Consider the following 21,391-nt stretch of genomic DNA (forward strand, 5'->3'; position numbering starts at 1 on the left):
CCCCCACTCAGAGGAGGATCCTGCATTATTTATAGGCGTTAATGAATGATCTGAATTCAGATTACTGTTTGGTCTGTACGCTCCAGTCTGTGCATGTCAGTAAGATTTACTATTAACTGTGAGAATCAATCAATCTGCAATATTTTTGTTCTGTCACTGCACCAGACTCAGTAGTAACCAACGTAACCGAGTACATTTACTCAAGTGCATTTAAGTAACTCCATTTTATGCGACTTCATACTTCTACTCCATTTCTGAGGGGAATATTTTGCTTTTTACTTCTCTAAATTTATTTGACACTTATAGTACCAAGTCACTTTGTAGATTATGATTTGACATAGAAAATATATGAACATGTCATAGAATATGATGCATTGCTGAATATTAAAGTGTTTAATCTCAACTTGCTACAACATCAAAATGCTGCTTATATGTTAATGAATCAGTTTAAAACATATAAAATAACAACATATGAAATAATATAATACTGACAGGAGCCATTCTCCTGCATAATGAATACTAACACAACTTTGCACATTAACTTTAGCCAGATTGAAATACTTTACTTATATTGTGGTATTGCTACTTTTACTCAGTAAGATGTGAATACTTTCGACCAGACCTCCTCGAAGTGTTCATCTCTAACTTTATCATGAACAATGAGTTTTTACTTTTTTCTTTCTGCCTTTGTTCAGCATTCAAGTGCACATTTAAAATCCAGATATGGAGAACTATAGGCTGTTAATGGCTCTTATTGCAGGTTTATTTGAAACTAAAAAAACCTACATCCTCAGACCGGAGAGCACTGAAAGATGCATCCATGCAACCTGCGTCAGTACCACTGTTGGCACCTATACTATATCCCCCAACTGGTCCAGTGGAGCTGCCCAGTGACCAACAGGTCAGGCTGTAATTGTTCTGGACAGCCTCCAATTGTTATCATATGTAATTGTGGAGCAGTGCATTCCATGAAGAGACCTCACTGAAACTAAATAAAGCTTTTAAAAAAAGATCAGTTTGTGTGGGTGTGTAACCATGCAGATGAGTCTTCTTGCTCAGTCCAAGGCGAATTGTTGAACAGTCAGGGCTGCGCACTTTGATTTGAATGGACCTCTGGGATCTCTACTATATTAAAACCCACTTCAGGTGACACAGTAACCACAGTAACCGATAAATCGTGGTTCTCTGATGGCATGAGTGAAAAGTCTCACCTTTTGTGCGAGCGAAAGGAGCTGCGGATGTCGATGAACATGAAGCACACCCTCACTTTGTGTCAGGTGGAAGGGCATAGTTAGATAATGTGTCTGCAGCAGTTTGTTTCTGTTGTACTGCGTACTGTGTTGTACTTGTGTTTCCGTTTGTTTTCTCTGATGGGTCCAGTAGTCTTGTTTTCGTGGCTTTATTTCCTTTAGGGTTTAGTTGGGATATTTTCAGGGTAGAGGAAAGATCCCAGCTCCGACGGCCCTTGGTGGGCTGGCCTGGAGCTCTTTCCTTCCTTTTGTTCAGTTTGGCTGGTCCATCAGTCCTTTTGTTTGGTTGAGGTTGTTTTTTGGGTTGATAATTTGTATTAATAAACTTAATTTTAATCATTTAATTATGTTAGACCTCTTTTGTGAGCCATTTCTTTGGGGGTTGTAACAGTCCTGTTGGTCCTGAGATAGAGACATCACACATGCTGTATTAACCCCAAAGGTGCAACAACAATAGAATACTTATCAGGCACAGTTCACTGTTGTCATTCACAAAGCAGCACTAGTCCCGCTGTCCAGGAGACAGGCACAATGAGAACACCGTGGCTTTAGCGTTAAAACAATTCAGGCTTCCATAGTACATTAGAAATTATACGAGAGGAGTTATAGAAGTCATAAAAAGTCAGCACTTTTATTCTCTAAGACAAATCCAGACATATTTCATGCATGCACAAGTGTCTATGTAGTGTGAAACTAAGAATAACACCGTTTCCAAAGCCTATTCCAAGGTGGTTGAAAGTAAACTTCAAAAAGGAGAACCTGAGTCTGTATCACAAAGTGAGTTCTGGGCCCATATTTATCTGTGAAGTTCTGTGAAGTACATTTAAGAAAGCATTTAGGAGCCAGCTTAAGAGAAAAATGTTCTACAGCAGATTTGAAGAAAAAGACACGTTTGTCAAGCAGCTCGGGCCGGCGAACAGCAAAGGGCAGCAGTAACTCACGAGCAGTCGTGTGATTGATCATGATTATGATCATTGTTATGATGATTCGAGGTCATTTTATTTGTGTGCCTTTGATCAGCAGGAAATTCACAAGTAGTCACCAACTATAAAAATAGGGACCAAACTATGAGAAACAAAAGGAAAACTGGAGCTCAAAGGAAAGTCCGCTGCTGATAGAGGAGCTATAGTCTGAAATACAGTAACACTTTGACAAGTGCAGGCACGGTGTGTTATACGCTCAACCTAAAGGTCGACTTGCTTTCTTTAGTGTCTCAAAGCTGCGTGTTTGCCTGTGTCACTGCTGCACAGTGTGATAAATATGAGCCAGGTCAAAAAGTAGTATACTTACACAGTGTATTAGAAATATAACTTAAGTATAGAAAATTTATCACAACTTTTTGTGTTTAATTTCATGTATGCCTGGCATGTGCTAAATTACAAAGTAATAGTTATAAAGTGTACTTATGAAAAGTATACTTATTATCAGTCCTTTGTAATACACTATTAGCAAGCTTCATTAAATTGTACTTTAATTTCCCTTCATTTTAAGTATATTTCAGTATATTTGCAACACATTGGTGATATAATACAGTTGTACTGCAAGTGTGTGTTGAATGCTGATGAATCATGATTTTCGCTGGTGTACTTCACTACACCTTATGTTTGTAAAAAGTTGTGCCAGTTTAGCAGCTATTTACACTTTAAATATACTCAAATATTACTCAAGTGGTACTCAAGGACTACCTGAGTACACTGAAGTATACTTGAAGACAACAAAAATATTCACTCAAATATTCATCTTGGACCCTTTTATAGCAGGTACCTCTGGAAACAACCAATCCACCAGCCAGGACCAGAAACAATTGACCAATCACCTCTCTGCAATGCCACACTCCAATCTGCAAAAAGAAAACTACATAGTACAGACAAGGACACACACAAGAACTAACAGAAATTACGAATGCAGTCATAACACCGGGATCAAAGAAATCCAGAGCATTTAATATGCAACTGTAAACATCACTTATTCCATGGCCCTGCTGTTTGTGAGAAGCCTTGTTAGTGGACAAATGGCTGTGCAGCAGTATTCGTGCGTCAAATGTGAAAACCTCGACATTCAAATATGAGGTGTATCTGGATATCGTAGCCAGAGAAGAAGAAAAAAAAACCCAAATGTATGCAAGTTGCATGCAGAATGCATGACATGGAATGTGGGCAGATCCGCCAGACCACATCTGGAGGTGGATCTTAGCCAGATGCAAATCCCCACTTTGGCCACATTCTTAAAGAAATCTCCCCAACAAGGTGAAAGGTCATCCAGCGCTTCCAACTCCCTCTAGAGTGGAGTAGGGTTTAAGATGGCTTATCTACCCACAGGAAAAACTAAGACGGACGCAGTCACGCTTGTGATGTGTGCTATGAAGGCGTATACATTTGGGTGTTAGTGTAAGATCTTCTGCTCTGGGCATTTTTGCAGCTGCAAATAAATGTTAACGAACCATAAACATTCATGATAATTTAGCTGAAGTGCTTCAGTTTTCACCTTTTTCATACGCCATCATCATGATGATAATTGGCATAATTCCCTTTTCAAGGTAAAATAGTTCCATACATCGTTCCTTTTTACTCACAAAGGCTCCACTACTTTTCATATCTATCAATACATTAATGAAATACATTGGCCTCATTGCACTCTGGGCTCCATGCCTCTCTGGGGAACATGGGCAGCAGGGAGAGAGCAGGCCTGCTGATGATTGCTCTGTTCTCCACAGTGCATAGCTTCCCTTTAATCATCTCCCTTCTCAAACTTCTGCTGTCGTAGCCTTGGGCGAATCACACTCGCAAACTCACCACTGTTTCATCAATATTCTGTCATATTTTCTCACTGCGGGATCATTGTGTGATAAATTTTTCTCACCATGATGCACCGTATTGGCTAACTGTGTAGATGCCAAGGGACTGAGCAAATGGTTTGAGGCAATATTATGTAAAATGGGCCCCTGAATATGTCCTATTGTACACTGACAGTACGTAAATTCTACATGAGGCACAATAACACGCAGCCATTTGTCATTTGTGATTAGTAAAGCATCATTTTAACCACTGGACGACCACAAATGTCTTTCACAAAGGATAGCTGCATCATTTTTTGGTGCTTTTTTGGAAATGTAATGTATTTTGAGGGATTACTTTTATTGGATTATTGTTATTACTCAGTAGAGTGATCAAATTAGCCTAAAGAGACCAAAATGCTTGTGATTATGCATCTCCTGTAACAACACAGCCTCCACTATTTTTGGAAGCGGCATTATTTTTTTCTTTGTGTTTTTTTTTTTTTTATTCTTTTTCCCACGATTCACCGTCACATTAAATTAAAGGTATGATGAATTATTTCTCCTACAACAGTTACGAAGAAAGTTCAGAATATAGTTATGCCTCTAGGGTGTCACAGAAGTGAGCGATTCAATTCAGTATTCAGCTTTTTCTCACTGAAGTAGGGAATCAGAACTAAATTTGACAACGTGGTCAGACAGTATGGGAGGAAACCTACATACTGAGCAGTCTTTCTTGAGGCAGTTTTTAAATCTTAAAGTAAGTATAACGCTGATTAGTGATAAATATTCATTACTTTTGTTTATTGCCTCGGTAATAACTGCATCTTTTGCTGTCATGTATACCATTAAGGCAGATCTCAGAACATTTCAGCCACCGAAAAATCAAAAGAAATGCAAAATAATAGCCCGTTTTGAATAACAATAGAGTTTTGCTGTATGTCAAGTATCCATTCCCAGGAAGCAGCATAATAACAATCACACAGTGCTGTCACCAGGAGATATGAGAAAGACATCGGCACTGCCCCGGCTGAGGCTTTGTTGATATGTCCATGTCTGCCGTGGCAGATTTATGCTGGGACATAATCAGTCGTAATCAAGGGAAACAAGGAGGGCGGCTCCAGCTGAGAGTCGGCAAAAGTGCGATGGCCTGCAGAATGATGCTAAAAATGGGTTTATCGTGATCACATGGCGGGCAGCTCGGCAGCGGAGGACAGAAACCACCGCCGCACTGTCATATCAAACCACATTTTAGTTTGCAAGTGGTTGTGCTTTTTTCTAACCATGATTTGCTTTGGTGTACCATTCCCATCTGTGTGAGTGCTGCAAAATAAACAGCAAGGAGAACGTCTCTCTGGTCTCAGCTATTGTGAAGTCACAGAGGGGAAGCACATTTGCTTTGGCCCTCCGTTGATGGGTATTGATTGGATGAAAACAGCCCACATCTACATGCACTCTGGTAGTTACCTGCTCGAAGCAACGCCACCAGTCACCTTTGAGGTGAATGTTTCCAGACAAGGACAAGAGAGACCTGACAAAGGGCAGACAACTGCTACTCAAAACATTATCACAGAGGTCATTTACTTGGTGTGCTTTGGGATTGCCAATATTATTTCTACTCTGCTGATTTTTTAATGTGCTAAAATTGCTTTAGAGCCAGATGGCAGGTCCTGGTTGAGAGAATCTGCTGTTTATGGGTGGACCTGAACCAATGAGAGGGACTTTATGACGTGTTAGACACCAGATTAAATAGCCGTGTCCGGGGACATACACCCACAGGGCCCCTGCACCCTGATACTCGACACTGGAGAAGTTGATCTGTTGGCTACATTAACACACGGTGCACCCAGACCTGGAGAGCACTATTAGTTTTTAGGATTGGCTCACTCAACAATGTAACTTTGATGAAGAATGTGATGAAGAGGCAGAGTTATTCTTACTGCGGCCTTCCTCGTTGTGAGAAACTATTCGCTCTGTCCTCAAAGTGGTCACTGGTCAGGGAGAGACTCATGGCACGGCCAAGGTCTTGGTATGAGCAGAACCGACTCCCTGACCTCTGTAATTGAGATGCAGGAAGAAAACTGCATTCGTATCAAATGAAAAACTATTTTAACGCAGACAGGAGGAGCAGTTGCCAGGGAAAATAAGTTGATCGAGGAGTTGTCTGCCCCTTGTGGTTTAGTGGTGAGACCTGCTGCCGGGTCTATGATTAGATTGAACATGCACTAATTTAGCTCAGACTGGCAGCAGAGGGACATGCTCTGTGTCAAGATACGATGACATCTCCAGATAGTTGCTTGAAAAAGGACTAACTGTTAATTTAACAAGATAGAGGTGTTTTAACTAGCAGAATGTCTGATAAGCAGGGTTTGCATGTGTGCTGGTGGGTGGGTGTAAGTGAGGGAGAGGGAGATTTACCGGCTGACAGAACAGCCAGAGGAGACGCCGAACACTGTAGGTCAGCACCGTGAGCGTGATGTGTTCTGAGAGTAAAAGTTAGAGTGATAATCTGGCCATATATTTCTTTCTTTTTGTTGTTGAAAGGCAGATAGCACGTCCGGGCATCGTCCCACGGCCAGATAAGAGCCCGGGCCCCTGACATTGTGCTGCTGCCAGGAGTGTGACTGCAGCTTCAAAGCCAGTGACACGTCAGCTTTTGATCTGAGGATAGGCAAGGGCATCTGAGAACTGCTGGTCAAAGTACAGATCACTCACAGCTCTGCGGCGAGCTGAAAGGTGGCACACGGCTGCCGCCCTGGTACCATGCACACAGGGGGAACTCACGACCTGCCTCTTGTGTACCCTCGGCTGCATGCACACGAAAACAAGACTGGTGATAAATACACTGGAGTGTCTGTAAACACGCACACTTTAAGCCTGCTAACACCATTATCTCATTGGCTCATGCTGTTGTTTTTGGAAATAATTATTATCTGCAAACATTTCCTCATGTTTGTCCATTCAAGCTAGCCAATTACTTCTTACAGTGAGTAAACATTGTACTGTATATCCAGTATGTTTGATTGGATTTTATCTGTGGGGAGACACACAAAAAAGCAAATTTAAAGGTGAGGTTGTGTTTGGATCATGGTGCGCTAAGCTGTGTGAGCTGTAATACATTACAGGCTACTTCTCAGTGCTGTTTACTGCTGAATTTATCGTCTTTAGTGTGGTTTAACTCCCTGTTTTCCTGCTCCCAAAGAGACAGAAATAGAAGGAACAGAGAGAGAAGAAAATTATAGATGACTGATTACATTTGTGATTGAATTCATTTTTATTAAAAGATTAATCATATATTAAGTGGCAGGGAAATTTCAGAGCAATTACACTCATGCTCTGCTGCTCATTTCCATTGTAGTACTCCAGATGTTTCCAATGAGGACATGGAGAAAAGGTGGAAGAGGACAGATGCTACACAGTCCAGAAATGACTGAGCATACACTGTGATACAGCTGAGAGAGAGAGACCAGGGGCTTTGCTCACCAAGCTTCTCAGAACGGGAGTCTGGTTTAAGATCGCGGGTCAGTTAGCCATGAAACCTTCACTTTCACTTAGGACTGTGGACAGAGAGAAAGAACAAACAGAGAAGAGGCCAGAGTCACAGTGAGGGGACGGAGACACGATGGAGGAATATGTGGTTCATGACAGGAAGTAGGGAGACAGAGGACGAACCTGAAAAAGGAAAGGAGAGAGCGTGCAGGGCTGCCCCTCCTACAGCGTTTCATCCTCAAGGTTTAAACTAATGCGTAAGAATGAAAACTTTCTGTCCTCTTTTTAGCCAAACACAAACACTTTTACAGGATACGCCTGATGATGCCATCGTTATCATTGATAACGATGGCATTTGCTAAAAACTACAGTGACCAGCTGTTTTAGAAAATTACCGAAACTTTTAACAATAAAATTATATATGTCGACCATTTTTAAAGCTTATGTCTCAGCAGGAACTGGTGGGCTTAGGCTTGAGTCCCACAGAAGTCAGAAGTCACAGAAGTCAGAAAGTATTGAAAGAGACATTAAAGCAGTTTTGGTTTTGCTCTTTTGATGGGATTTGTTGACTGTGCTGAAGAAAAATATAGGATAACACCAGACTTATCCGTTGAATTTTCTTTTTCACACTTTTTCTGCAAATGTGTGAGACAAATATCTAAACTGTCCAGCTGAACTGCTGAAACCTTCAGCACCTCCAAACCTGAAGCAGCATTTGCAGTGTTTGTCACTAATGTGAATATTTAGCAGTGTGAGTCGCAGGGAAAGTGATTTTTTTGTTTTATAGCGAATAAAAATCTGGTGAAACAGTGCTAAAAATGTAAATCCAATTAACTTAAATATCCCACTACTGTATATGAATGACTGAAAACCTTCAAAGTCCTTAACGTGAAGCAGAATATTCTGTAGTTCTTTCCTACAACATCTCTTGGCATGTATTTTCACAAAATTATAATGAATGTTGCATATAATTCTTCAAGAGATGTAGAATATATGATGCATGAAACAGAGAGAGATCAAGGCCCTGTACATCCCTATAGGAAGAGCCCTCCCCATAAAGACCTTGGCAAAGCAGAAAATACATTCAGTTCTTTCTTTGGGTGCACTATACGATAGAAACTGACTGATACACTAGACTGCGCCTTTGTGATATAATAATATTATTGCACGATTTTACAAAAACAGAAAAAAGATGAAAAGAAAGAAATCAGGTTATAAAGCAGAAAAAATACAGCCAAACCAAGACTTGTTCAAAAAACAGGGCTTCTTTTCTGCAGCACTTTATACCTATTTAGCATTCAAGCATCTAATAAATTGTTTACAACACACCATAGTTATAAGCAGATATGTGTTTAATGATATATTTTTCAAACAACTATAGCTTTACCTGTGGGCATTTAAGTGGTAAACGTAGTAAAACACTCTTGTAATGCTGCTGTAATGATAAAAAAATACTGCTTGTATTATAAATGCTAAATAAATGGTTTAACTTACATCAGCCAATATAGCAACACTGAATACTTTGGTTTATATGAAACATTAAAAATAACAACATTTGGAGATATTTGGTTTTCACTGGACAATGAGACGCACATCCATGTGCTCTATGTGAAAACGTTATTCTGTACAGTTACAGCCTATAGGAGCTGTGCCTGTCGTCTTCCAACACTTCTAATACCTGAATATGCATGTTGGCACTGTTCTAATGTTTTACTTAAGTTCATGAAGTCACTGAAGGAAAAAATTACAATATAAATGATGATGGCTCGCACATCCAATGAGTAAGTGCTTCTATCAACTGCCTTGTCAGCCCTTATTACAGAACCATAGGTATCACACACACTTCTAACACCTTTAATGTCATCGGGAGCTGGAGTAGCCATCACACATGATTATAATAGTAATCTGTTACTCTGTCAATGAAAACAAATACAATTTAATATCCTGGTGTGAGGAGAGGGGGAGCTGTTTTGATCTTCATTGTGATTTTTAATGAGAATATCAACCCTGTCAGTAATAGGCAGCTGATTATAATGAGGATCTCTGCTTCACACACACACACACACACACACACACACACCCCTCTCCTTCCTCACCTACCATCACAGCTCTGGAATGATAATATGGACATGTTTTCCTGTTTGTACTGTAGATTTTTGTGTACTTTCATTAGCCTTCCGCCTTCCGTCTGTTTCCATGGCAAATATAGTGTCTACGTTCGACCACATGGAGATCCATGGGAACGTGAAGTTTCATGTGAAGGAAACATCATTAGTAAACATGTTTCAATGTCAAATGCCTTGCTTTCATTTCCTCTGTGTTTTCTCTCTGCTTGCTTTCATCCCCCCATTCCTCAAAGACATAGTGCCATCTAGTGTGCACTTTGCCTGGTTGCATGCCAGGGCCGCTTGTTGCAGTCGTGTTATTTATTCATGGGCAATGCGCAATGAAGTGAGAGGCAGACTTTCCCCAGAGGCATATTTATTTTTGTGTGAAAATACTCAACCTTTCCTCTTCTTTTTTAACTTTTTCTCCTTTAAGCATCAGAAAATTGAGGTTCTTTATCTTCATCGAGTGCTTTTTATTTTGTTCCCTGTGGATTTCTCTGAGTTTATGTAAAGGCGATGTGTTTGTTGTGGTTGGTTTTAATAGGAAACATTCAACATTCAGTCGCTCTGTGTAACGGATATGATGAGTATAGCTGTATGTGCTGCACAGCAGAGAATATTATGAAATGCAGACATTGACAAGACATTGTCGCCTCAGCCTGTTAAATAAGCTGGAAGAAATTAAATGTTTATCTATTACAGCTACGTGAAATATGGCAGAGTAATATTTAGTGGAGGTGTTAATTAAATATTTGCATTACTAAAACATTAGTATGTCATTTCCAGTTTAATTCACACTTTCAGCCGGCCTGGTTTTGCCAGCTGATGCTCAGAAAAACTGAGAATCTCTTACTTGTTCAACTAAACTTAATGTATGAGGTTTAGTCAAACATTGCCAGTCAATCTCTTGCATTGAGTGCAGCCTTGACCCTCTGGGCAGTATCACAGCCGCTGAAGTGCTTTGGCATCAGTGTGACAGGATTAACACATCAAAAGCAGAGTCGGGGCCTACAGCGGCGTCACACAGTCAGTACAGCACCTTTCATGTTCTGCTCAGGTTCACTACAATTTCACGTAAGCCAACAGCAAGTCAGACGGAAAAAGATAATGGGGCCAACCTGCTGCTATCAGGCTTTCTCTCAGCTTCAGTGAAATATGTCAAATTCTGTGTTTGATGAAAGATTGGAGTTCAACAGGCTCAAGTCAGGAAACGATATCTGACTGTGTCACATGGCCGGGATGCAAAGGAGCATTTAAGTCTGACATTCAAGCTGAAATTATTGCTGCAAGCCTGCATGGTCTTAACTTTTCCATGATGCAAACATTCGATAGTCAGCATGGGAGGAAAATAAAACCCAAATCATTTTTTGGGAGTCAGAGAGTTAAGATGTCTCAGGGTTAAATCCCAAGATTTCTAATCCCTTTGATAAAATGTGCTACGTGCTAAGTGAAGATGGGGCAGGTTTATAATGAGTTTACAAATGAGATGTATCATGTAGGGCTGAATGACAGGAAAAAAGAATTATATCGCAACTGTTTTGGCAGATATCATAATATGAGTCATGATTTTAGTATTTTCATTTAATTTTCACCAAAGAATTTATAAAGACTAATGATGTTTTGCTGGGGTCTGTACCAAACAAGCATGTTCCTGTACTCTCTGTAGCACCACAGAGCTTCATTTATAACGCTATGTTGAGACACATTTTGGGTATTGCACTTGGCCATGCTGCAATTTCTACCTTTTCGATAAATTGTTCAGTCCCAGTATCATGAGTAAACTCTCAATTAGGACGTCTCGACACACAATTTTTCATATATATCAGAAACTTCAAGGATATCTCCGTCTGCATTTTCTCTCAGATGCTTTTACAAGAATATATGTTAATAAGGAACACTGTTGTAAGGCTTTGAGGGCATACAGTTAATAAAGAATGAGAGGGCTGTCATTGTCAACACTCTGTGCGATCTTTTGTTCTTCATTTTCTTGCCGGGAGAATGAATGTCTTATTAAATACATTCCAGTTTGATTAAAAATGTTTCACCTTTAGACAATATCCCTTTTTAGCCTCCTTGTTTCTTGTGTCATATCCTGTATATATACCATGCATGTACAACGTGTGTGTGCGTGCGTGCGTGCGTGCGTGCGTGCGTGCGTGCGTGCGTGCGTGCGTGCGTGCGTGCGTGCGTGCGTGCGTGCGTGCGTGCGTGCGCGCGTGCATCATTTTCAGCTCTAAGGCTGCAACTCGTATGTTGGAGCACAGCTTTGATTTGTTTAGACGCAGTTTTTTGTCTCCCTCGTAACGACCCCTGTCTTTGCTTAAGGTGGTTGACATAAAAGAGAAGCTGAAGCTGTCGAAGAAATTTTGGTCCAACCTGCCTGAGGCCATGTGCATGGAGGACAGAGTGACCGCTGGAAATGCCAGTGATGATGAGTGCTGGAATGGACACACCAAGGGCAGGTAAGTGCACCGGTGCCTGGAGGCTAATGCAGGCTAATACAAAAGGTTACTAATAAGTCCAAAGTCTGTTCAGCTAGACTGGCTGTTAATCAGTCTAATCCTAGAATTAAGGACCAGATTATTTGCTTTCGCTGAGTTAAACCTTGTAAGAGCTTGGCATACTTTGTTATTCTTCAGCTACACAAACTCCAGAGTTGTGTGGATTCACCTTTTGCATTACTATCATTTGCTTTGCTGCTTTTTGTCAGTGTTATTTTCCTTTCATTCTTCTTTAAAATTTGCAGCCAGCATGGTGCGTCCGTGTTAATCTGATTTCATTTTCAAGGAAAATATTTGCACAAGCTCTCCAAATGCCCACAGCCATGGCTGAGATCATAGTTAATGGATTTGCGTTGCTTTTATTCATAACGTCAATTGTACGATCAAAAGATGTTCAGCATTCATGTTTTTAATTCGCTGAACAACCCTTAAAGCTAATAGTTAAACCCTGTATGTTGGTATTGGATGTGGAAGCTGCTATGAAATCAGTGAGATGTTGCCTCTTCAGACCTGGTGAGATTTCAGAGGCGCATGTTATTCCGAGTGACCCGGGCTTATGGGAAACAAATGCTGTTGTGAGACAGTTTGTGAAACACCCTCACATGATGGCCGGCTGTGTATTTATCAAGCAGGAATGCAGGCAGCTGACATGTTTCCCCCGGAGAAATATCTCAAAAGTGTGCCAGAACATTACCCGACATTATGAGGTCAAATGTTGATTTTGTCAGCTCGGTTATTACTTCAACAAGCTATTCTCAAGTGCACCATTAGCCTTTCTCTGATCTTTCTTGTCTAGTTAGTTTGTCTAGTGTCAAGAATATTATTTTTATTGACTCCTTTTCCTTTTAGAGTCCAGTGTGAAGGATTTAGGAGAATCTATGAGCAGAAATTAAATAAAAATTAAGATTTAATTAATAAAAAATTAAGAATTATGTTTTCATTACCTTAAAATGAGCTCTTTGTATCTATACAGAGAGCAGGTCCACCATGTTACACCCTCATGTTTCTACAGTAGCCTAGGAAGGACAAACCAAACACTGGCTCTAGAGAGTACCTTTCATGTTTGTTGTGCTGATGTAGGTTCTCCTAAACGTTCGGAAAGGTAGTATTAGGCAAGGAGTGTTCAGCTGGTTACCATGAGATGCCACTAAATCCTACACACTAGACCTTTAACAAACACCTTGTCAAAAACAAGACATCAAGTTTATTTTATTTGTTGTATTTTTAACTGAAAAGGTACTTCCCTGAAGTCCAAAAGGATGGACTGACCAACCAGGTGAATAACCCTGAGGTGGGCGTGGACATCACCCGCCCAGACACCTTCATCCGTCAGCAGATCATGGCTCTGAGGGTGATGACCAATAAGTTGAAAAATGCCTACAACGGCAATGACATCTACTTTCAAGACTCAAGTAAGCCATTTGATGCTCTTCCCATGTACACACCTGTGACAACATGCAGCAACAAGGCAGGAAATATATTTATAGTCTTGCCCTCCCTGTCCTGGTTGGTCAAGTTCATGCTCCAACTTGTCACTCATCTTGATAGCATGTCTGCTTTGAAATACTACCTGACCTTGACGCAGAGGTAATCAGCATCAGTGACACCACAAGAGGCACTGAGGGGGCAAATAGTTAACACAGGCAGTGTGCAATGAAAACAGTTCCAGTCTTCATCGAGGAGTGTGCAGCCTTGGTGAAAACAGTTGTGGAACAATTTGGAAGCAGCACATTGGGTGTGCAGTCCCTCATTTAGATACACGTTCAATAAATTATTTGGTCGAGAGTCATAAACAGACACAGATAAGATTTGTATATGTTTTTTATAATTATTTTATTTTTTAACCTCCGCTAACTGAAATGTAGCCACTTCAGGGCACAGAAACAAGCTGTAAACAAAGCACTGACATACTGTGTTATCACCTTTGAAGTCGTTGTGGTGAGCAAACAGTGGCTTCATTACAAATCCAGCAGATACAGTGCAGTGTTAGCATCCATTTGGTATTTGTGTCCTCCCCTTTTAGCTCTGTTTTGGGTCTCCTCCAAAAGCAGCTGCTGTAATTTTAACATGAAAAAGTAGAATATTTTAACTTCAAAGCAACAGTTTAGAATTGTGAAGTCTGCTGTAATATATTCTCTAATGGTACATTTTTTAGTGTTGTGCTCAGTCTGGCTTGTGTTTTGTCATGATGTTGCAGGCGATGAGGGCAGTGGCTCAGGCAGTGGCAGCGGCTGCACAGAGGTCTGCCCCACAGACATGGACGGCGCCGCCACTGAAGCCCCGGTGGTGGAAGCCGACCGGAGTGGGCCTGTGGATGACTCTGCCCCGCTCCGTGCACCCTCTGTAGCCCTGCCAACCACGCTGGCCCTCTCAGCCCTGGCACTCCAACGACAATGGAGATAATGCTGGAGGAACTGGCTAAACATGGACAGCAGGGTTTTTTGTTTTTTTTTTTCTTTTTTTGCAGTTTTTGTATTCAGGCAGATTGGAGCTACAGTCAAGCAGACAGTATTCAGGCTGCCAGCCTCGAGGCTAGAGGAGTCTGCTCTGAAAAAGAGAGCAGTCATGCATCGTGATTTCCCACTTTCCCAAAGATTGTGCAGTGCCATCCTTTGACTTGATATTTTATGGCATCACTTCACCATCTAGCACTGATGCCGGCCCAACAAACTCTGCTTCAGAGATTTCTCGCACATATGGCAGGTATTAATGTAGGTCTCCATGTGGAAAAATATAACACGCACTTTGATTGTTTTGATTTTTTTTGATGCAAAAATTGTTTGTGTGTTGACAAATGTTGAGAATGTGGTTATTTGATGCACCTAAAAGAGGCACAATGAGTTTAATATATGTTTAACATTATATTTAAAAACAAATACAAAGGATAGTGATGAAATTCAGGAACATGTGGTTTCCACCTAAAATTTTAATTGAATCCTTCTTCCATTGTCATTAAATCATGTGCCAATTCTTGATTTCTGATGAGAAGCTATTGAAAATTTATCAAAGTTATCATAAATCCATACAGCCACCGAATCATGTTGCTTTATCTTATGTATGTTTATCATGGGTCGCTCTCGGATCTGCTCTGCTCTTACCTATCCACTGAAACTCTTCAGCAGCCGCCTTGTGCTTAAACTGACAATTTGTTCAAAGGGATAAGATTGACATTTTTATATACTCATTTGCCTTCGCGACATGTTTATTATCTGCAAAATATTCTCATATCATGCTGGTTTCTCAGCCTTGGCTTCAAGAGTAGACAGCCTGGACACAGTTCATGTGGAGCAGAAGGTGCCACAAATGTACAGTAATGCCGTCATTGTGATGCTGGTTCTGTAGCGCTCCTGGTGTGTAATCTATTAATTCCTTTCAGAAAAGAAACTCTACTCCTTGCTAATATCATGATTGATCGATAATACGTTTCACTTCTTTTTATCAGCTGGGTTTTATTCCTCCATTGAGTGTGTTTCCATGTAACCGCTTTGTAGCATGAGTGACCTACGTGCAAATGCGCACAGCCAAGACATACACACATCAGCTGTTTCTAAATGATATTTGAACATACTCTTCTGACATTATGAAGCCTCTTAAAGGAAGTTCCACACAAGTGGAATCTCATGACCTTGTTCTGTGCATGTGTAAGTTGACACGCGCATTACAGTATGAAAGGCAAACCCATTCAGTACAGAATCACCTGCTGCTGTAACCTTTATATTCATTTACAGTTGTTGAGGGCCTTAAAGGTGTACTCTGTGTCCTCAGAAAAGTTTCCCTCTACAAATATTAAAGAGTTTTAGAATTTCCAGGAATTCTGGATTTGCATATGCAGGAGCAACAGGAACAGAAAAAAAAATGTTTGTCACTTTTGCATATGTGATTGAATAGCCAAAGCTTACCCTGTAACTGCTTTCACAGTCTGGATAAAATAGTCATTAAAATGTGCATTGTAGTGTTTGAAAAGCTACAAAACGGAAATACTGACAGTTAAAAAGTCAAGTTAAATGTTGCCATTTCTGAAATTTTATTAACAGTGTTATGTAAAAGCTGAGGGATTTATTAAGAGAAGAAGTCACAAACAGCGCACAGCGGTTACTGGAAATGCAAAGAAAGGGTCCCTAAATTTATCTGTAAAGCTTGAATGGTTATGTCTGCAGCACAGACAGGCTTGAAGCCGACCACAGTCACCTGTGAAATGAGAATCTGTGGAGACTGGACAGGGCTGAATGCTTCAGTGAAGCTCCTCAGTGGAGCGTACTTACAGAGAATGTGAGAGGCCTGGCACTGCTGAGGGGGGCGGACAAAACCAGCCTGTATGTACGTCCACTGTTCTCTGAGAGCCCGTCAGCTCCATAACCACCAGGCCAGCTAAGCTTACATATCCAAGGAATTAACCAGTCTTATGTCCTTAGCAGTATATCAATGAATATGTGTTGAGCTTTCCATTATTGCATTTATGTCAGTGTCTGCATCCTCATTGCAAGAGCAAAAATATAGAGGAAAATATGTCAAATGTGTCATTTAAAAGGATTCTTTATTATGACTATTGATCTTACAGAATGCCCTTTTTATGTTTTATATCATTGAACTTTTAATGGTAATATTTTTTCAATAAAATATTGAAAATGGATGTCTGCTCAGACAAATAATCTGAAAAACAGAATGAGCAGGAAACACAATACGTCAACATTTTTTTTACAATCAACGCATTGCTGTATGAAGTCTTATCCTCATGAGGTTGGTTGGAGTTTGAAGCTAATTCAAACTGAGAGGGGTGAAGAACTAGTTGAGCAAATATGCCTTATTGTTTTTCAGTGCAATTAAGATGATTGCATTTGTGTTTTGTTACTGTTCTTGAGAATAAATATTTATTAAAAACATTCCAATAGATTTGTATTTGTAGTGACTCATATGAAGACACTGGAGAAGGTATATAATTATGAAGGACGGTGGGGGGGGGGGGTCATGCTTTGTAAGCTCGCTAACAAGGATGTTATCAAACCACTTAAAGTATACATTCATTATGATTGGTCTCACTTGAAACTCATATTGTGTCACTATTCATATTTTTCAATGGATACTATATGATTTACATCATTCTTCTTATTCGAAATTTAGCAACTAAGAAGTGAAAGTGTGGCTCCTTTACAGGATTAATAGTTTCCTCTTGCGTCACAGAAAGGCTCACATAACATTGGCGACAGGCTGCTCCATCTTTCTTATGTATGAGTGAGTGCGTTTCAAAACAACAGAAATCTATGCTTCCTCTGTGTACTTTCTATTTGTGAAGTCTGCTTTTATCAGAGGTTCAAAGCCTCTGTTTCTCCGCTGACGCAGGTAGAGCACAAAGATAAGGAGAAGCACCAGGAGACCGATGAAGACTCCCCCCAGAGTTGAGCCCAGCACAAACACATTCGGCCCTCCTTCTGCCACTGCAAAGATGAAGCACAGGTGGAGATATTCATGGGAGCGTCATGGCAGGGGAAAACTTATTTGTACATTTCAGTCATTATGTTAAATTAAAATGTTTAAAACATTTGCTCCAATATAAGAAAGAGGGATTTGATACGTTTGATGAGGCTGTGAATCAACATCAGTGACTCAGCTAATAGTTCTGACTGGAAACCTGACTTTCTAACTTCAGGTGGAAGTTAATAAATATACAAGTGCTTTTAAGCCTACTTTCTTACCTTCAGACAGAGCCGAGCTAGCTGTTTTCTTCTGTTTCCAGTCTTCATGCTAAGCTAAGCTAATCGGCTGCTGGCTGTAGCTTGATATTCTCATCTAAGTGTCAGCATATTTCCCAAAATGTCGAAGCTATTCCTTTGATCTCATTCTTTTTAACTTACCATCAAGCTCAACGGCGTAGGAGTATCCCAGCTGCTCAGACGGAATGTATATCTCCTCATTGGTGATCGGAGGGAAGAAGGGAACCATGTTGTAGTCCCTGTTGTGACCAATGGGGGCCATCTCATCTGGGAAGGTGGCGTTGGATGGAGCGAACCTTTTCATCCACTCGTCAAAAATGGCGTCAGTGAAAGCGTGGAGCACCTGCGAGACAAACAACCAGAAACAACACGGCAGTGATTTTGATAACTTTAGTGACTCCGCTGAGACACTGCAGAGTAACCCGAGGAATCAGACTCTGACCAGAAAGATGGGGTCGTTGGCTGCAGAGTGAGACAAAGCACTGGTGCCGTTGAGCAAGGAGTGGACGAGGTTGTGGAGGTTATTGACAGATTCATCCAGCTCTCCATTTGGTTTTTCATACCCTTCAAGGGCATTTCTGTTGGTTACAAAGCAGAAAGTTTGGTAAACTCTCTTAAACCTTGAGTTAACTGGCTTGTAGACAAATTATTATTGATGCTAAACAGTAAAGCTGTACCTAAAACTAAAGGAGGAGTTGGTGAAGTATGGAGGGCTGTCAAAGTCTCTGATCCCAAGACAACTCCTGACATCATTCATGGTGGGCAGAGACGTGTTTCCTCCCCCCATTATCCCTCTCTGAATGGGGCCCTCGTTGGTGCCGTTGCAGAGAGTCACCAAACGATTGTAGTCGTCCAAACTGGAAAAGAAAACAATTAAAAATTGTTCCTACCAGTCAAAATACACATTATTTTGTTCCACAGTGTTATTTTTGTCAATATCCAACCCATTAGCATTGGATTTTTTCCCCTAAAATCAATATTTTGAGCTGACCTATTACAGACCACTCCCCATCTGGAGAACCTGGACTGGTTACTGATGAGGAACGGATTGTCTGGGTTTCGGCCCCCAAGCAGAGAGTCGGTACACACATCACACTCGCTTTGCCCTGTGGCAAAGTTCCAGTAAGGGATCGCGAAATTCTCATTGCCGGTCAGTCTCTGCAAAAAACAAACCAATTTTATTGATACTAGATTACATTAATAGAAAAAAAAACACAGCATGGGCTTCTGACAGCTAATGGCCAAGTCCTTTTCATGTAGCTGTGCTCTGGAACGAACCGTCAAGCTATCTGACAATGATTGTTATTCAGCAAGAACCATTTTTAAAAGGCAAATATTAAACATCAGGTCATAATAAAATGAGAAGCTGATCATCCCAAAAAAGAAACTTTTTTTCTAAAATTTAAAGAGCCTACTTGCCAACATTAATTGATTTAATAACATTTTTTCAGATAACACTTACCTGTAGCTCTCTTTCCAAGCTGAGGAGGTGATACCTGTGCCAGGTGATGAATGCTGGTCCTTTGTGGGAGAAATCAATGGCTTTGAATGGACGACCAGGACCTACAGGGAAACAAAGTGCTAGCTGTAAAAGAAATGTTGACCTGTTTTCATCCATGTAAACAAATTACTTTTGATCGCAAAAAAGGTGTTTTTAAAGTCCTAGCCCAATATTAAGGGAAAAACACCAAATGCCAAAGACAATCAAAGTGTTTATGTGACGAAACGTGACCGTTTACCAAGAAGAGTGTCTCGGACGGAGTAGTAATGTTGCCAGACAAAGAAGTCATAGATGGAGATGTTGGCAACCTGGGGCTCAGTTCCATTTGGTCCCAGGAGTCCCAGCCAGTGTTGGGTGGCAATGACATAGTCTGGGTGGGTGGTGGTCTTAGCCAGTTCTAGAACATTGAGGAAGTCCTGAAGCTCCGCAGGGGTCAGCAAGTGGATGTTCTTCCGCACCACAGGGGCTTTCCTCTGGTCACAGTTTGGTCCGGTCCAGCCAAATTTACACTGACCACAGTCATGCCCTGCAAAGTTACCTACAACACAGAGAGCAAGCTAAACGTGTCAAATCAAGGTGATGCTGTCGGTGATGTTCCAGGCTCACAAAAACAGCATCTTAATAAAAGTGTACATGACTCACCAGCACATCTGCAAGTCTGGTTGAAGAATTTGGTGGGCCACCTCTCTCTGTCGTCAACATTTCTCAGTCTGTACGGACCTCCCCAGGGTTTGCTGTCAACTCGAACAGCCATGCAGCTTCCTCTCCCTGACAGAGAGCCGCACACGTTGGCAGGATCTGAGCCCAGAGAGGGGCAGCACTGCTTGGACAGGATCCCCTCGACTGTGCAGCACACTCGAGGAAACTGAGCCTCTGCAGGCTCCTGCCAGACGAGCAAACAAAGAAGACCAAGACCCAGCGCGTTCATCATATTTCACCTGCTTGTTTCCTCCAGTCAGTGGTGCTAAATCAGTTTGTACATCAACTATCAGCAGTAAAACGGTCAATTAGTTCCCCCAGAAAAGTGTTGAATCGCAGTCTGCTACGGTCCCCAGTTGTGTATCTTCAAATTAGACTCAGTGATAGTCATAACATCTGTGGAAACAACACTTAGAGCCAAATCATGTTGTGTTCCAGCTGGTTACATGCACATTAAGAAAGCCTCTAATTTCTGGTCTTGCTTTTGTAAAGAGGAGGAGGATTAAGCCACTGGTCTTGTGATGATCACCTGACAGCAGTGCTGTGAGCTGGACTAAGGCTTGGGTGAATACCAAGGAACTGCCTGAAGGGACCATTAAATGTTGTATAGCCACTTTGTAACAAAGATCTTTGTTTATGGCTGAGAGTTAATGAGTAAAATGATCATCAGATTTGCCTCAGACACAACATATTGTACAGCCACCTGTACAGATATTTGATATTTGGTCAAATGCAGAATGAATCTAATTGATGTGTGAACAAATACAAAACAAATGAGTCGATTAGTGGAACTATCATAATCAAAGAGCTGAATGAAAAAAAATCAGCTTTCAAGTCAGGGCCAGCCAGGATCTGTTGTGTAAATCTTAATGAGGGAATAATCACTTTAATCCAGCCAGACAATGCAGTTTCAGAAGCTTTCGGCCATTTGTTATTATAGAGGATCTTTTCTCAGCTTTTTTGTAGCATCGATCAGACTTCCCACCCCAGCCTCAGCTGACACACTTTGCTGTGCATGTGAGCTGAGAAAAGGGCAACTGAGGGACTTGACAGAATGCTGTATCCTTATCTTTCACATGCTAGCCATACCAGCATATGCAGTATTTAAAAGTAATTAAGGTCATTTACTACTACATTTATGTGCAATTTTGAGGTGCTTGTACTTTACTTGAGTATTTCCATTTCCAGTCTTCTACTTCTACTTCTATTCCACTACATTTCATGAATGAATTAAATATTTAGTTTTTTCCTCCAGCGCATTTTTCTGGCAGCTAAAGTGACATTTCAAATTGAGATGTGGCATTTAAAACGAAAACATAATGCAAATTTGTGCAGCAGTATAATCAATCTAATAACATCAAA

The 21,391-nt window shown here is 40.9% G+C and overlaps 2 protein-coding genes across 3 annotated transcripts in view; one reads left to right on the top strand and one right to left on the bottom strand.

The window, feature by feature from the left end:
• Positions 1–14,969, top strand: part of LOC139340075 (glypican-6-like) — an 82,028-nt gene extending 67,059 nt beyond the window's left edge. For both annotated transcript variants that reach the window (XM_070975679.1, XM_070975680.1), the window contains 3 exons: positions 11,946–12,082; positions 13,358–13,533; positions 14,319–14,969. In XM_070975679.1, coding sequence (XP_070831780.1) covers positions 11,946–12,082; positions 13,358–13,533; positions 14,319–14,524 — 519 coding nt within the window. In that variant the 3' untranslated portion in view covers positions 14,525–14,969. The remainder of the gene's footprint in view (positions 1–11,945; positions 12,083–13,357; positions 13,534–14,318) is intronic.
• Positions 14,970–15,064: 95 nt separating this feature from the next.
• dct (dopachrome tautomerase) lies at positions 15,065–20,476 on the bottom strand. Its single transcript, XM_070975685.1, has 8 exons — positions 19,973–20,476; positions 19,569–19,868; positions 19,292–19,392; positions 18,821–18,987; positions 18,507–18,686; positions 18,272–18,407; positions 17,971–18,172; positions 15,065–17,553 (listed from the first exon to the last, which is right to left on the bottom strand). The coding sequence occupies exons 1-8, from the start codon at positions 20,259–20,261 to the stop codon at positions 17,378–17,380; spliced, it is 1,551 nt and encodes a 516-aa protein (XP_070831786.1). The 5' UTR covers positions 20,262–20,476; the 3' UTR covers positions 15,065–17,377.
• Between the last annotated feature and the right edge of the window lie 915 nt (positions 20,477–21,391).

Source organism: Chaetodon trifascialis, chromosome 12, assembly GCF_039877785.1.
Source record: "Chaetodon trifascialis isolate fChaTrf1 chromosome 12, fChaTrf1.hap1, whole genome shotgun sequence".
Classification (NCBI taxonomy): domain Eukaryota; kingdom Metazoa; phylum Chordata; class Actinopteri; order Chaetodontiformes; family Chaetodontidae; genus Chaetodon; species Chaetodon trifascialis.